General features: G+C 34.2%; 1 protein-coding gene across 1 annotated transcript; it reads left to right on the top strand.

Annotated features, from left to right (window-relative positions):
• The first annotated feature begins 11,159 nt into the window (after positions 1 to 11,159).
• On the top strand, positions 11,160 to 16,919 carry LOC145592968 (putative glycosyltransferase At3g07620). The gene is made up of 5 exons (XM_081649484.1): positions 11,160 to 11,547; positions 13,581 to 14,324; positions 14,410 to 14,534; positions 14,796 to 15,144; positions 16,143 to 16,919. The coding sequence occupies exons 2-5, from the start codon at positions 13,713 to 13,715 to the stop codon at positions 16,809 to 16,811; spliced, it is 1,755 nt and encodes a 584-aa protein (XP_081505610.1). The 5' UTR covers positions 11,160 to 11,547; positions 13,581 to 13,712; the 3' UTR covers positions 16,812 to 16,919.
• Positions 16,920 to 18,262: the final 1,343 nt, after the last annotated feature.

Raw genomic sequence — 18,262 nt, forward strand, 5'->3', positions numbered from 1 at the left:
CAGCTCTTAATTTCCTTCTCTTATAAAATATGTTAAAGATACTAGCTACTCTAATTCTGAAGTGTGTTCATCAAGCCACAAGTCTGCAGCTCGAGTTGGTTATAACAAACCTGCCAAGTCAGCACAGGTTGTTATAACAGAATTGCCAGCACAACAAACTAAGATTCTCTTCTAGATTCTTCTAAGATGCTAGTATATATAGTTGTAATGAGATCATTTTATTCTGTAAGATTTCATTTTCTTCATCAAACACAACTTTCTTCATAATAAAATTCTCTCCCAAATTCTGCATTCATCTTATTCATTGAGATTAAATTTTCTTCTCAAATTCTCTGAAATCTGCCTTTGTAACATGGTATCAGAGCTACAAACGATCGATCTACGCTACTGTAGCTATTTTTCTTGAAGATTTCTGATGTTTTCTGCTGTTCTTCTTCTAATTCTGCTTGAATACTGTAAGGTTTTCTGATTCTGATAATTTCTTGATCATCAGCATTATCTGTGATTGTTCTGGTTGAATTTACTCTGGATTTCTTAGTTTGCTGCAAATTTTGTTGAATTTCTCTGGTTATTTTGTCATTTTAAGCTTCTTGATATGGTTTCACTGGAAAATTCTACTACTGATCCTTCTTTGGATCCAATTTCTCCATATTATCTGCATCCGAGTGATTCTCAATACAGACTAGTTTCTGAGAAGTTTAATGGTAGTAGTTATAATGATTGGAAGAGATATGTGATGATTGCATTATCTGCTAAAAATAAGTTAGGGTTTATTGATGGCTCAATCTTCAAACCAGCATCTGATTCTGAGGAATTTAAGGCTTGGCATAGATGTAATAGTACCTTGATTTCCTGGTTTATACAAGCTCTTGATGTGACTATTGCTCGAAGTGTACTCTATTTTGACACTGCCGGGGAAATTTGGTTAGATCTTGAAGAACGTTTTGGTCAGACTTCTGGTACACAATTGTATGCTATACAGCAACATTTAGCTGATATTCAGCAAGGAAGTGATGAGAGTATCTCTACTTTTTACACTAAAATCAAGATGCTATGGGATGATTATGATGCAAATGATCCTATTCCTTTTTGTAATTGTTCAAATTGTACTTGTAACATTACAAGGAAGATTCTGAAATCTCAGGAAGATCAGAGGTTAACTCAGTTTCTTATGAAGCTCAGAGATGATTTCAGCCAAGTCAGAGCCAATATCTTGATGATATTTCCTTTGCCTACAATTTCTCATGCTTACAGACTGTTAATGCAAGAAGAAAGGCATAGACAGCTGTACAATACTCATTCCTCTACCGGTGATGCTATGGCCTTTGCAGCAGCAAACAAAAGGAGATTCTATGATCAGAATACTCAGCAGAAGAGTAGATCTGACAGATTTTATCAGCATAATTCTAGTGGCTCCACTTTTGCTAGAGGTGGTAGCACATCTCAATACAACAGAAGAACATCTCAATTTTTTTGTGACCATTGCAAGATTCCAGGTCATTCCATTGACAGATGTTGGAAAATTAATGGATATCCAGCTCATTTCAAGGATAAATGGAAGAATAAGAGTGTTGCTGCAGCTGTTCAAGGCGATTTTGATGATGATTTTCAGCCAGAATTGACACACACAGATCATGCTAATCCTGCTACTATTACTATTGAGCAATACAACCACTTAATTTCTCTACTGGATAAAAGGAATGATGATGAGAAGTCTAAGGTTGCTGCTATGGTGGCAGGTACATTCTGTCTTTTATCATTCAGTAATTCACATTGGATTATTGATTCTGGTGCTACTGATCATATGAGTCATGATCTTTGTCTGTTTCAAGATTATCAGCCTGTTAATAATTGCTCTAGTAACATCACAATTCCTGATGGCAGAAAATTAACTGTTCAAAACAAAGGCACAGTTAGATTTGGTGATAAGCTGATTTTAAATGATGTGATGCATGTTCCTGGTTTTCAGTTCAACCTTATTTCAATCCCTAAGTTGTGTAAGGATATGAACTGTGTGGCTTATTTTTCATGTGATGAATGTTATATCCAGGGCCCTTCTCTGATCAAGCCAATTCTGCTTGGTAGACTCAAAAATGGTATATATTGCTTGGACAATTCTTTCTTTGAGGAGTTACGAGAGTCAAGTTGTGCTGCTGTTCATAATAATGTCTCTCAGCCTTGTTTAGATTCTGTTTCCATTGAGAATGTAAAACTTTGGCATTTGAGATTAGGACATATGCCTATAGTTCATTTGAATAAGGTTAGGCCTGAGTTAAGTGTCAAGGATTATTTACAATCCTGTACTTGTCAAGTCTGTCATTTTGCTAGACAGCATAGATTTCCTTTTGGTCATAGTGAGATCAAATCTTCTAAGCCATTTGATCTTCTCCATTTGGATATTTGGGGTCCTAACAAAGTAGCAACTCATAATGGTTGTAATGTTTTTCTCACTATAGTGGATGATTTCACACGATTCACTTGGACTTTTCTCTTGAAACATAAATCTGATGTTACTAAGGTGTTTACTGAGTTCATTACTTTTGTTAAAACTCAGTTTGACTCTGTTATAAAGTGTGTTAGAACTGATAATGCACTTGAATTATGTGAGGGGGATATGAAAGTTCTCTATGCTGTTAATGGTATCTTCCACCAGTCAAGTTGTACAGAAACTCCTCAACAAAATGGGGTTGTTGAGAGGAAACATAAGCATCTCTTGGAAACTGCTAGGGCTCTTTATTTTCAGTCTAAGGTGCCTATGAGATACTGGGGTGAATGTGTCATGACAGCAGCTCATATTATTAACAGGATGCCTCTTCAATGTATACAGTTTGTTTCCCCTTATCAGAAACTCTTTGGTGAAGCTCCTTCTACTGATCATATGAGAATATTTGGTTGTCTTTGTTACATGGCAACTGTCAAACAAGGTAGAACTAAATTTGATCCTAGATCAAATCCTTGTGTTTTTCTTGGATATACAGCTGCTCAGAAAGGTTACAGAGTGCTTGATCTTACTACCAACAAATTTCACATTTCTAGAAATGTGATATTCTATGAAAAACATTTTCCCTATACCTTGCCTTCTCATGGTCTTGATTCTTCCACAAATCTGCCCTTTAAAATTTTCCTACCCATCTCTACACCTATTCCTGATTTTTCTTTTGATGATTTACCCAATATTTTTCTTTCACATCCACAATCTTCTATACCAACCACACCACCTATTTCATCTCCTATTCTTGCTAACTCAACACCCATTCACTCAAATACACAAACAACTACTCAAACACATACACCACCCATCTGTTTTGTTCCCTTTTATGATATTTCTACAGATTATGTAACTCTTGCAGATTCTGATTCTACTGAACTCAGGAGATCCACAAGACCGAGAAACCCACCCAAACACCATAAAGACTTTGTTCCTACTGTTTCATCAAGGTCTAAATCTCATATCACTCAGAACTTGCAGCAGCAACACTGGTGTAATATGGTTTTCTTTGAAGATTTATCACCAGAACATAAAGCTTTTGTTGGTTCTCTGGATCATATAGTTGAACCTAGCTGCTATACAGAGGCTTCTAAGGATCCTAATTGGGTTCAAGCTATGGAGAAAGAAATTTCTGCTTTACAGTCTAACAAGACTTGGGTTCTAGTTGATTTGCCTAAAGGCAAGAAAGCCATTGGATCAAAGTGGGTTTTTAAGGTCAAGCTAAAAGCTGATGGCACTATTGAACGATTTAAGGCTAGATTAGTTGGGAAAGGTTATAATCAAAAGCATGGGATTGATTATCATGAGACCTTTTCACCTGTTGTGAAAATGGCTACTGTCAGAGCCATCATTTCTATTACAGCTGCTAAGTCATGGGATTTATTTCAGCTTGATGTCAATAACGCTTTTCTTCATGGAGATTTAGATGAGGTGGTCTACATGAAAGTTCCTGATGGCATGCCTAATCCAGATAATAAGGTTTGCCTGCTTCAGAAGTCCTTGTATGGCCTTAAACAGGCTTCCAGGCAATGGTTTGCCAAATTGCAAACTGAACTCAGACTTCTTGGTTTTGTTCAGTCTCACTATGACAGCAGTTTGTTCATTATGAAGAAAAATGGTCTGATTACCTTGGCTGCTGTGTATGTAGATGATATAATCATCACTGGTGATGATTTGGTTTCTATGACTTCTCTTAAAGCTCACCTGCATCATACTTTTACCATCAAAGATTTGGGGAAGCTCTCTTACTTCCTAGGTATTGAAGTTGGTTATATTTCTACTGGGATTACTCTTACTCAGAAGAAGTATACCAATGAGTTGCTCAGGGATTCTGGTTTTACAGATTTAAGATCTGTAGTCACACCTTTACCTATTAATATGAAGCTCAATGTTGATACTGGTGCTTTACTTAGTGATCCTGAGTTTTATAGAAAAATGGTGGGAAAGTTGAATTTTTTGTGCAACACTAGGCCTGACTTGTCATACACTGTTCAGATACTTAGTCAGTTTTTACAAGCTCCAAGAGATCCTCATTTACAGGCTTTGAGACATGTTCTACGATACATTTCTGGTAGTTCTGGAAAGGGTATTCTTCTGAATAGCTCTGTCTCTCCAGTTTTACAAGCATATTCGGATTCGGACTGGGGTGCTTGCCCTGACAGCAGGAGATCTGTTACTGGTTGGGTTCTTATGCTGGGTTCTTCTCCTATCAGTTGGAAATCAAAGAAACAGAATACAGTTTCTAAGTCTTCTAGTGAATCAGAATACAGAGCTTTAGCTTCTGCATCAAGTGAGGTGACTTGGATGGTTCATTTGCTTGAAGAACTTGATTTGGATAATCAGAGGCCTGTTACACTTCATTGTGATAATCAGAGTTCTATTTACATTGCTAAGAACCCTGTGTTCCATGAGAGGACTAAGCATATCGAAATCGATTGTCACTTTACTAGAGAAAAGGTCCTAGAGGGTCTGCTTGAGCTAACCTATGTTCCCACACTGAGCAATTGGCTGATGTCTTCACCAAGATCCTGCCTTCTGCTCAACATGAGAAGCTTCTTGCCAAACTTGGCATGATTGACATCCTGCCAAGTTTGAGGGGGGATGTTAAAGATACTAGCTGCTCTAATTCTGAAGTGTGTTCATCAAGCCACAAGTCTGCAGCTCGAGTTGGTTATAACAAACCTGCCAAGTCAGCACAGGTTGTTATAACAGAATTGCCAGCACAACAAACTAAGGTTCTCTTCTAGATTCTTCTAAGATGCTAGTATATATAGCTGTAATGAGATCATTTTATTCTGTAAGATTTCATTTTCTTCATCAAACACAACTTTCTTCATAATAAAATTCTCTCCCAAATTCTGCATTCATCTTATTCATTGAGACTAAATTTTCTTCTCAAATTCTCTGAAATCTGCCTTTGTAACAAAATATTCATTTCATTTCAGTTCAGCTCAACTCTAATAAGCTCAGTTCAGTTCAGCTCATTCTAGTCAACGAGAACAGGACCTAAGGTCTGCTTAATGCTTCAGCAAGTAGCCAAGTAGGGGCGATAAAGCTTAATGAACAATGCGTAATGAGTGGGGGCCCGTTTGGTTTAATGTAAAACATTTTCGATGGAAAATTAGATTTTATGAAAAACATATTTTAAAGGAAAAACACAATTGCAAATTAGTTTTCCTTTGTTTTGGTTGCATACAAGACAAGTTCAAGAAAAATAAAAAATACTCCCTCCGTTTTTTTTAAAATGCATCACTTTGATTTTTGCACTGTTCACATACCATGGTTGACTTAATTACTTCACCTTTATAAAATAAATAAATGTTATTATATAATATACCATTAGATTAGTCATAATGTCTAGTTTCATAATATAATTTTGTTATAATTTTTTATTAATAGACAATTAAAATTGTTAATGGTCAAAGTTAAGTCTCGGCAAATGTGCCGGTCAAACTGATGCAAATTAAAAAAAAACAGAGGGAGTATGAGTGGAAATGTAAGGATGAATGAGAGAAGTAAAAAAGGAGGTAAGGAGGAGAAAGGAAAATGTGGCTTCCCTTGTTTTGTGAAGGAAAATGTTTTCCATCATTAATGATGAAATTTTCCATCCCTTAACAAACCAAACAAAGGAAAATGGGAAAAAAAGAAATAGAAAAATCATTTTCCATAAAAACATTTTACATCAAACCAAACGGGAACTGAGTGTGTGAGTGTGTAATTTTGTAAAGCGTGTTTATAAGGGCATTCGATTTTATTTTATTTTTTAATTAAGGTTTGATTTAGTGCAAAAATTTACATTTTTAAAGGCTCATGATACTTTAATTATAGAATAAATGGTGCATAATAATGAATAAAGGACTAAATGTTGTATAGTAATATATATCCAAGAATAAATATTTGATACTCGTATAAAATTAAGAGTGTAATACATGGAAATCCAATCGTTAAAAAAGTGTTTCAAGCTTGTGTTGAATTTGATTCTTAAACTTGTGTGCTAATTTGAGATAGTGTTGATTATAGCTAGGCATGGATCGAACAGGCAGTCAATTAGGCACAACACAAATATGGTTCGACTCAACATGAACTTGCCATATCCGTGCAATGGCCTAAGCATAATAAAAAATATTATGAGGACTTGTGGGCATAACACATGACATGACTTAACCTAACACATAATTCAGGTTGTGTATGGGGCTTCATTTTTTATCCACACTTTTTTTTGGGGGGGGGGGGGGGGGCATGTTTCAAGCACGATCTACTAGAACATATGGCACGTTAACATAGAAGATGTGTATATACAACCCCACTAGAGCCCAACTTTAGTGTTAACACTTTAGAAAGAGTAAATTCAACGGATTTCTAATACCCTCTATTAGCTGAATGATATCCTCTATTAGTTATATGGATATCATAGATTATATCAGCCAAGAAATAAATGATATCATCTATACAATATAATTAACCATGTCATATATCCAATTAATCATAATATCATTTGCATTTTTAACTCCATGAAAAGATATCAACTACACGTTGCTTCCAATTACCAACTACACGTTGATTCCAATTACCAACACTTGGCTGCTATTTCTTCACGCACATCATAACTTAATTCATTACTTCCAATTACCAATTACAAGTTGCTCCCAATAATTACCACCATAATCACTCACTAGGCTCTCCTCTTTCTCTCTCATCTTCTTCACCATCAAATTCTCTCACTTTTCCTCTCCTCCCTTACAGTTCAGATGAGACCGAAGTCAAGGTCGAGATCGCCCCAAGATCGCCAGTAATTTTCCGACCACTCGACCGTTGTTCCGGCAATGTTCATACTCAATCTGTTCGTGATTCGAACTCTTCTTTTAAGCGCAACGCCGAAATTCGTCTAATTAATAGCTTCGATTACAAATACAATCGCAATAACTATAATAATTGTTATTATGATTATAATTCTCCGTCAAATAATCGTGGTGGTGGTTGTAATTTTAGTGGATTTGGTAATGGAGTAGAGTAGAAAGGAGGAGAGCAAAGGAGAGAGAAATAGAAGGAGTGAGGTGCGAGATTGCCGTACAAACAATTGGGTGCGGCTTGCCGCACCTAATAGTTTGTGTATTTTAAATGAGAAAGTTTCACCTTACTTCATAAGTTTTTGTTTACCCCCTTATTGTAATCAATATCGTTAAAAATTGTGTGCATTTTTTTCTTCATTAAGTGAATTAGGTTAGTAGGTTTTTAGGTATTCTTCAATTAGTTTTGGATATGGTTAAGGTTAGCTTAACTCTCATTCACACAACTACTTTTAATTAAATCAATTAATTATTATATTAATTACAATTGAAATAAGTCAAATTAAAATACATTAAGTTGTAGGATCACCATGAATCCATAATGACACATACACCTATTAGAACTTGCAAAATTTTAAAAAAATGAAAGGATGACAATGTGTTAAATACGAGTCTGAGTCGCACCTGTTACGGGAGAGAACTTGCAAAATTTTAAAAAAATGAAAGGATGACAATGTGTTAAATACGAGTCTGAGTCGCACCTGTTACGGGAGAGTACAATTGTGCAAGTCCACCACTTTACAAGACCAAGGAGGTTTCGCCTCAAAACCATATGGCAATGAGCGAGGGGAGTAGCCCCTTAGTATTATATAGTGGTGATAACTCTTGAATTCTTTTAATGTGGGATTCCATTACCCAGGCCCGTATTTGACCCAGGGCAACTGGGGCGGCCGCCCAGGGCCCACGGACAGAAGGCCCTGATTCTGTTAGTACATTAGGCCTCTTTATGGAGTGGTTATAGAAAATGTGGAAGCAATTACTCACGTTAACGAGTGTGGCTTAGTGGTTTGTTACATTTGATATTTACCTCCTTAATTGGAGGGTATCGAGGTTCGAGCCCCATAAATTGTCTTTTTCAAATTATTTTTCTTCAACATATATTTGTCAGGTTCTTGATCAGTATCTTAATACGGAGTATCTTATAATAGGATTTTTGTTAACAAATTTTTGTTTTTCCAATATCTTAAAAAAGGATATGAAGTTCATGATTTCCCTCCATTATTTAATTAAAATCCCAATCTACAAAACAGCCCATTGAAATTTTAAAAAAGGTACAGCATAGTAGCATACTATCTAGCTATTTGAACTTTTATCCAATTGAAAGAAATCTTAATCTATCATTCGATCAATTTGTAATTATATTCATATTATAAAATGAAACTTAATTTTAATCAACCATAATCATTTTCCATTTTTCAGTTTTTATGTAATATAGTTGCATCCCAAATTTTTTTTATAATAGTAAAAATGATGTAATAGATTATGAGTAAATTAGTGATCAATTTCATTTGTTGGAGTGAATTGATCATAGTATTGTTTTAGTTTTGGTAGATGAGACATTTAAATCTACATTGACTACATAGCGTTATTGTTATCGTCCCTTATTAATAATTTTAAAAAGTTCTATATTAAGAACGGAGTAGTATTTTTTACTAATGATCGTATAATATATTTATTAATTTTACATTGTATGTAGTTTGATTTTTTGTTAAATTTTTTCACACAAGCTATAATCAAATTTTTTGTCCATGCCATATAATAAAAAGAATGATTTTCTATATTACAAAATCTAAAAATTAAATTTAGGGCCCCAATATATTAGGTCGCCCAAGGGCCTCCGAAATCTCAGAAACGGCCCTGCCATTACCAGCTTACCACTACACTCCCCCTTTTAGTCTTTTTAGTGTGGGACAAGAGAATATTCACATGTGGGCTGTTCATGGACTCAACACAATGCATTTGACTCTTAATCATAATAAATTAAACTTCAATTCAATCATTATATCACATTTTTGGTGATTTTTTTAAGGGTAAAGAACACCATATACAAAAATCGTTTGGAAGATTGAGAGTTTCACTCACCTAAATTATTTGAGTAAATAATCTCCTATTTTGATTAAAAGTACTTTAAACCCAATGTTTTAATTTCCATTAGAATCAACCAATTTTACATTTAAGATTTCATTTCCGGTAATCATCAACTGTACCACCCCTGCAAATCAGCTGCCCATGCATGCATGATTGCATAATAGAGTAATGATTTAACCTATGATCATTAAATGATCTCATGCATATTGAAGCGCCAATGCAATAATAAAATAGTGGAGTTGTTTAATATGATACCCATAAAATCACATTGATTGAGAGGGAAAAGTCAAAAACGTCCTTAAAACAACAAGCCAAAATGACCTATTAAGAAGTAAATAGACTTGATACTTCACCGCAATGACAAGCCTAAGGCGGCACAAAACATGGAACTCGCAAATTATTTATTTTAGTTTTGTACCTATCGCTTTACTCTCATCTTCGTGCGCGTATATTTTACCTCAACCAAAAGCTGATGGTTGAGGCCCAGGAATATGTTTTACCCATACCTGGTGCGAATTAATTCCACTTTGAAGGAGGGGTGGATGAGATTCGAACCTGTGACCTTTGTGTCACGCTGGCTCTTGATACCATGTTAGAGGACCAACTCAACCAAAAGCTTAAACTGATGGTTGAGGCCCAGGAATATGTTTTATACTCTATCAGTTGCATCAAAAAATAAATCAAAATTAAGGGGTGTATGTAAATAGTGCAAAAATCAAGTCTAAGGATTTAAGAAAGCAGAGGAAGTGATAATGTTTAATTAATGATTAACATTTATGTTTTCTAATTTATAGAATACTTCATATTTCGTATTACAACTTTAATAGGATACGAACATTTTAGCTAGTTTAAAATTTGGAAACAAAATTCTCATAATTTACTTTATACAATACTCGCAGATATTCTAAATAAATGAAATTTACTTTAGATAAGTCGTTTTTTCTAATTTAATTATCTTAGAACCAAAGAATGTGAAATTATTCACAAGGTTAAGCAAGCCAAACAATTAGATTATCATATTCCTTCCCCTAAAAATTCTCTTTTCCCCTTTTGTGACTATTTTTCCTTGTTATTGTTTTTCATTTACATTAAATTGGTTTTCATATACAGAATATCGCATACTATATGCACCTGAATATAGCGAAATGAAGCATAATTAGTCATTTCCCATGTGAGTACACTACGAGTCACATGAATCACATTAAAACACATAACTAACACATTTAACTCATACATAGTAATATGTACATAATACATGTATTGTCCATAACTCTATAAATCATATATAGATCTATCGTACGATTCTACATTAAATGTTGAATCCATACCAACCTTTAACAAACATACTCGAGTTCACCTCATATAAAATACCTCTCCTCATTAGGTCATACTTAAACCCACTAAGAGCCTGTTCATATTTACTGAACTGAGCTGAACTGAACTGAACTGAACTGATTGGAGCTGAACTGAACTGAACTGAACTGATTGGAACTAAACTGAACTGAACTGAACTAAATTGAGCTGAAATGAATATTTTATGTGAGAGGGAAATTAAGAGCTGAACTGAACTGAACTGATTGGAACTGAACTGAATTAATTGGAGCTGAACTGAACTGAACTGAACTGAAATTAAGTAAATATGAACAGGCCCTAAGCCAGGCCACACCGCATCCACACCTCATTGGAATGGCTTTTCAAACCATGGAACAAAGCATTACGCGTTGGCTACCCTCTCGTGGGCAAATTAAATTTCCTTTCCTTAACGACACCAGACACAAAAGTTTTAGTCATTATGAAATGTCAGATTCCAATTATTAATAAAAATAAAAAAAATACCATAGGTTAAAAAATTAAACACTCAAATACTTCGTACTGGTATAATATATAAAGTTAAATCATGGACCAACCTTTGGCTTTGCCCCAAAACCCCAAACTAGTTAAAGTCAGCTTAACACTCTTCTTTGTCTTCTAACACTCCAATTTGGAAAATTCTTCAATTTTTTCTCTCTCCAAATTTCATTACTGTAAATTAAATTCTCTATCACTTTCTTACCATAAAAATTCAGATCAAAATTCCTCTGATTTCCTCTGTTTTTCATTGATTCTTGCTCAAGTTTATACTAGGTAAGTCTTAATTCTTCTTGTCTTTTCTTTTGTTAATTTCTTACATGCATTTTGTCATTTTATTAATGAATATTTTCTTGTATTTTTGTTCTTTAATTTTTCTATTATAATACTTTTTGAGTTTCTGAATTTTCTTGTTGAATTACTCTGTGAATTTTGATCAATGAATTGCCTTTTTGAGTTTTAATTTCTGGGTTTGTACTCTTTATATTATCTTAAAATTAATTGCATGGTGGATCTCAAAATCTATACAAATACCAAGTACAGTAATAAATTACTGTGTTTGCTTGAACTGTAAGGTTGAATAAGGGAAAGGACATTTGAGGATATTTCATATACGAACGACTCTGTAATTCTGTATTATTATGCTCTGCTCTTTTGTCCTTTATTTTAATTATTTTTATTTTTTCTTTTCCTTGTTCCCTCTTTATCTTTTCTTTTTCTTTAAATTTTTTTTTATTTTGTAATTTTAAGTAAAGTGTTTGAAAAGTTTACTCTCGAGTTTATTGATTTGGTAGTTACTGAAATTCCCATAGACTACATTATTTACATGTAATTAATTTGGTTTATCTCCTTCGTCATTGCAGCAATTTTGGTCATGTTTATTTTCTCTTTAATTTCACTTTATTATCTTGGCATTTAAGATTTGGTAGGTAGAATTATTTTATTTATTTTTTCAATGTTTGGGACAACTGGAATTTTATATGCATGTAAGATGCAACCCATAATTCATTTACTTCTCAATATAATATCCATTGTTAATTTATTACTATTAATTAATAGAGTATGAAAGAGTATTTATTAATTAATTATTGGTTAATGAGTACGAGTACATGTTTAATTATTAGGTAGTGGAGTACTAGAAAGTAGATTTCCACTTGCGTGTTTCTTTTTCTTTTTCTTTTTACTCCATAATTTACTCCGTTTTTTTTTTTTTTTTTTTTTTTTTTTTTTTTTTTACCGTTCATAGTGTTCATTCAACCAACCAATATACTTGTATATTTATTGATAATGTGCATAATCTAAAATTGGTAGCTCCTTAATCTTTCATACTTCCTTAATTATCTTCCATTAGGTAGCAGTGTGCCAGTGTAGCGCCACATTATAAGATTTATAACTCCCCATGTCCCTATATAGAATACGCACTTGAATTTAGTACATAGATTAATAAGTGCTTATTTGGTTAGCATAAAATTGCATGGGAACATTGTCAAGTTGTTTGGTTAACATAAACATACATTTTTTTTTTTTTTTGAATAAAACATAAGACGTACACTTAAAGGGCTTTATATGAAATTTTTTGAATATAGGTCGGAAATTAAGTGCTTGTTTGGTTCGCATAAGATTGCATGGGAATTATAAGTTCCTTAGAAAGTGGAACTATGTCAAGCTGTTTGGTTAGCAATAAAGCACTTGAAGGGCTTATGTGAAGTTCTACTTACCTGGCCTCAAAGTGTAGGAAGCCTTTAGGTAAATGGAGCTTACCTAAGTTAGTCCTTCTTGGGTAAGTGGAAATAATTGTGTGAATGTTTACTTCCTACTCTCAATCAAACAACTTACCAAATGAATGGAATTGAACCTCATGGGAGTTATAATCTAAATAATATGTTCGACCAAACAATCACCAAGAAAGTTAAAGAAAGATTAGGAATAGAGCATTGAGGATATCAATTTTTTCTTGAAAAGGCAAGTGTGAATTTATATTGGGACGAAGGGAGTATATTAAAACAAAGTATAACTTTTTACAGCTCAAGAGTACTTCTGTTGTTTTATTTGATTGTGTTTCAATTAGTGTGTGTTCAAATGTAATGGTTTTATTTACTTCTGTGCTCTTTTTGGGTCTTGTCTTCTTGATTGTAGTGACATGATTTTTCTTACTTGGATGTAGTATGTACCAATGAAAACAATATAATTGATCAATGACCCCCACCCTCCATCTATCCTCGGACATTCATCAACACATATGCACGTACGTGTACATAATAACCAAGTTTTCCAATGGCCTAACTTGTCTTATAATATGTTTTTTTCAGATGCTTAGCAACATCATGAGCTCCTCATTGCTTAACAAAACAAAGGAATTTTGTGAGGAACACCAGTACTGAAATCTTCGATCTGGTACATTTCTGTGGTACATTCTAGCCTGGACTTCGGCTCAATATAGTATGGGAGCTAGTTTGCTAAAAGCCTTTCAAGTGGAAACTAGAAGATTGCTTTGGCTAATTGGTTTGGTGTTTATAATTGTTATATTGTTCCAGTTTATTGAATTTCCAAAGGGTAGTGCTTTATGGTCCTTATTTTCTCGGGGTGAAGCCCCCGTGTCAAAGGACCTTAGCCCCTTTGGTGAGAATTCGACATCCTTATCAAGCAATGTGAGTTCACTGAGTGTTGGAAATACAAGCATTATATCTGAAGACAGGAACAATTCTTTGGCGGTGGGACTTGATGAAGGCCGAAATGGTTCTCATATCTTGGAGAATCCTGAGCCTGACAATATAACTGATCGTAATTCTTCATCCATTGACACTTCGAAAGAAGGATTTGCTTTGCCACCGGAGGATAATGGGAATTTCAGTTTGGCCCCAATAGAACCTCCAGTTGCACCATTAATTTTACCACATAATTTAAGTTTGGAATTAAGCACTCCACCGCCAACTCCACCTCTAGTTCCTGTATCAAAAAAGAAGACAAAGTCCAAAATATTTGAAAAGGAGGTCCTTACTTTGTCAGACATGAGTGAGGAGTTGATCCAAAATTATTTATCACCTTCTACAATGGTATGTATGGTTATCTAAATTCATATATTGGCCGCCTTGGTCTATTTCCTTGTGCTAAATAATTTTAATTTCTTACTAATTCTAGGTACCACGATGGTCATCAAAAGTAGATAAGGATTTAGTACTGGCAAAACAACTTATTGAGAATGCACCTCCCTTGAAGGATGGACTCTATGCTCCATTATATCGAAATGCAAGCATGTTTAAGAGGTAATGCACTAATGCCTATATTTTAGCCTTTTTTATACTCCATTAGTCATGCATAAATCAAGCAACAACACATTGGCATTGGATGTTGAAGCTTGGATCACGAATTGTATATTACTCTTCCTTACAACTATCACACACACACAAACACACAAACACACACACACACACCCTCACATATCAATCTTTAAGCTCTTGGAATGCAAATTTTATCACTATGATAAATATTCATTATTTTTTTACTATGTTTTGAAATTTCTCCAGGAGCTACGAATTAATGGAGCAGATGCTTAAAGTCTACATCTACAAGGAAGGTGACAGGAGAATTTTCCACAGGCCACCACTTGAGGGAATTTATGCCTCCGAAGGATGGTTTATGAAACAGATGGAATCAAACCGGCATTATGTCACCAAAAGACCCAGGGAAGCACACCTCTTTTACCTTCCTTTCAGTTCTCGGCAGTTGGAGGAGGCTTTGTATGTGCCCAATTCACATAGCCATAAAAACCTTATACAGCATTTAAGGGACTATGTGAGTATGATATCAACAAGGTATCCCTATTGGAACAGAACTGAGGGTGCAGATCACTTCTTTGTTGCTTGCCATGATTGGGTATGCTTCCTGTGCTTAATTATCTCAAGTTTTATGACTAAAACATAGAAATTATATGCTTTGAATTTCGTATGTTTCTTCTTGAACCAATCGAAGTTCTTATGGAGTCTGCTTTACTTAGGGAAGTTTGTGCTACACAACTGCCAAGTGCCAATTCAGAGGAAAATGCAGGGCATCTTAATTTTCGTCAATTTGGCTTAAGAGCAAGTTTAGTCCCAAGTCTGAAGATTTAGGGTGACCTCATCATTTTGAGTCTTAAGACTTACGCTTAAGACTTTTCCCATTTCTCTTCTTAAATCTCAAGCAAGTCTCAAGTTGAGTCTTGAAGACTGAACTTAAGACTTGAGATTGGGACCCACCTCACTTTTATTTTTGTTATCCTTTTTTTTTTTTTTTTTTTTTTTTTTACACTTTTCTACATATAATATGTCATATATTTGAGTCTTAGGGCTAAAGTGATAAATTTGTGCAAGTCTTAGTGAGTCTTAACAAGAATTTGATGACATCATTTTTAATGGGGACCACTAAAAATGAGGTCAAATCTAAGTTTTAAGACTTGGGGCTAAACTTGCTCTTAGGCATCTAAGACTAGTGTCAAATTAAGATCAGTTGACCTTAGATTGTTCAAGAATCTGGTTCTTTAATTTTAATTTTTGGTTCTTGGCCTTCAAACAAATTTTATAGGATGCACGTACAATACTAGATTGATTAAGGTGTATCCCATGCTTGGACTTCAAACACCACCTGCTCATCACTACTAGGCAGCCTAGAATGCCCTCGTGACAATTGTTGTTATGATTTGATTTTCAAACAAACACTTATATTGATAAGAGTAAGATGATTTTTGACACAGAAATTTCAGAGAACCACGGTGAATCCTTGATTGTGAGAGGTTGGGACAAATTTTGACAACTAATGTTACTCTACCAAGTGTAGATAACTAGATATCCTATATCAATATTATGAGTGCTGATTTAGTTCACTGTTTTCTTTCACAGGCTCCATCTGAAACAAAGCGGATAATGGCTAATTGCGTTAGAGCTTTATGCAATGCTGATGTCAAAGAAGGATTCAAATTTGGCAAGGATGTATCCCTCCCTGAAACATATGTACGAAAAGCACGAAATCCTTTAAGAGATATAGGAGGAAAACCTCCTTCCAAGAGAAAAACCTTGGCTTTCTATGCTGGAAATATGCATGGTTACCTCCGGCCACTTCTCTTACAATCTTGGGGCAACAATATTGATCCTGACATGAAAATATTCGGTAGCATGCCACGTTCTAAGGACAATAGAAACTACATCAACTACATGAAAACCAGCAAGTATTGTATCTGTCCTAGAGGATACGAAGTCAATAGTCCACGAGTTGTCGAGGCCATTTTCTATGAATGTGTCCCGGTGATCATATCAGATAACTTCATTCCTCCATTTTTCGAGACATTGAACTGGGAGTCATTTGCTGTGTTTGTGGCTGAGAAAGAAATACCAAATTTGAAGAACATCCTTCTTTCAATACCAGAAAAGTCCTTTTTTCGAATGCATATGAGGGTTAAAAAGGTACAGCAGCATTTCTTGTGGCATCCTAAACCTCTCAAGTATGATTTGTTTCATATGATTCTTCACTCAATTTGGTATAACAGAGTTTTTCAATTTAAACCTAAATGATTTATTTTTGTTAATAGGTATGGAAAGTTTCCAACATTAGTTTGTTGTTTGTATTATTTTTTGTAATGTTTTTGGTAGAGGTTGCTTATTCTTTATTTATTTGTTCAATTAATGTATATAATTTGTGTTAGGATCAAGGAACTTTGTAATTGTAAACTTGAAATAATTTAGTTCATTGATACTATAGTATAGTGCTCCAGAATCCAGATGCTATTATAGTATCACATCTACACGTCGTACATAATACGGCGGAATTCTTTCATTTTCGAGGGGATCGCCTATAATCTCACACATGACAATCTCACACATGACCATGTCATTAAGTGAGGGGTTATTAATTATTGTCCTAGTCTAGTTTTTGACGTGTGTTGATGAGAATCGATCACATGATCTCTTGAAATCTCGAGAGAGATTACTTTTTTTAATTTTTTTTTTCACTATCAGATTTGTCCAAAAATTAACAAAACATCCATGGTATGACTAGTTAGTATGGATAACCATATAGTCCATGTTTTAAATGTTGGTTAAACTAAAGATATTCACTTTAAAAAGAGATCATTCTTGAAAGAGATCATTCTTTGACATAAGTATTCAACTACTCCCTCTGTTTTTAAATATTTCTCTATTTCTCCATGCGCGGAGTTTTAGGAGAAATTGGAGAAAGTAATAAAATTGTAAAAAGCAAAAGTAATGGAGAGGATTGGAGGAGAAAGAACATGAAATTAATGGTGGGTCTACTAGATGAAAGAAATTAATTAATTAAATATAAAAGTTTTCCAAATAAACAAATAGAGCAAGTATTTAAAAACAGCTGGAAAAGAAAAGTGTAGAAACTAGTAAGTTTTTAAAAACGAAGGGAGTATATATATAAAACATTTATACTCGTATATTTCAAAATATTAACTCCTTATACTTATTTATAATACATGTATACTTTGGTACTTATTTAAGTGTGTTTGAAATTGGACAAATTAATAATTAGAGATACTCGCATCTAAGAATAAAAGGGTGTATAAGATATATTTAGTGTCAAATGCAACCAAAAATACTAAAATTAGTAGATTGGATCATATTAGACCAAATCAAACTAGAAAAATAATATGTAGTTCAAATTATTAGGCTATATTCTTAGAGAGTGACTAGTGAGGGATACCTCAAGTGATAAAGCTAAGCTTTCTTTCAATTTCAAGTAATTTTCGGATTAATTCTCATCACTCGTCCTCGTGGGCTGGTGACTCTCTAACCAACAAAAAAAAGAAAAAAAAAAAAAAATCATTATACTCTTTCCTTTCAAAAGGCAACAAATCACCTACGAATCTACAATACGGACACACTAATCTCCGAGAAACGTAAGAAAAATGGCAGATATCATGAAGAGAATTGTTAAACTACAGTCTACATTTAACCAGTCAATATTCAATGCCCTCTTGCCTCTTCTACCTTTATTCACC

This window comes from Chenopodium album, chromosome 18, assembly GCF_948465745.1.
Source record: "Chenopodium album chromosome 18, dcCheAlbu1.1, whole genome shotgun sequence".
Classification (NCBI taxonomy): Eukaryota; Viridiplantae; Streptophyta; class Magnoliopsida; order Caryophyllales; family Amaranthaceae; genus Chenopodium; species Chenopodium album.

Excerpts from the sequence above, each read along its gene's own strand:
- LOC145592968 (XM_081649484.1), top strand. The coding sequence starts at position 13,713 with ATGGGAGCTAGTTTGCTAAAAGCCTTTCAAGTGGAAACTAGAAGATTG. Across the intron at positions 14,325-14,409 it reads ATTTATCACCTTCTACAATG|GTACCACGATGGTCATCAAA; the intron begins GTATGTATGGTT and ends TACTAATTCTAG. Across the intron at positions 14,535-14,795 it reads AATGCAAGCATGTTTAAGAG|GAGCTACGAATTAATGGAGC; the intron begins GTAATGCACTAA and ends AAATTTCTCCAG.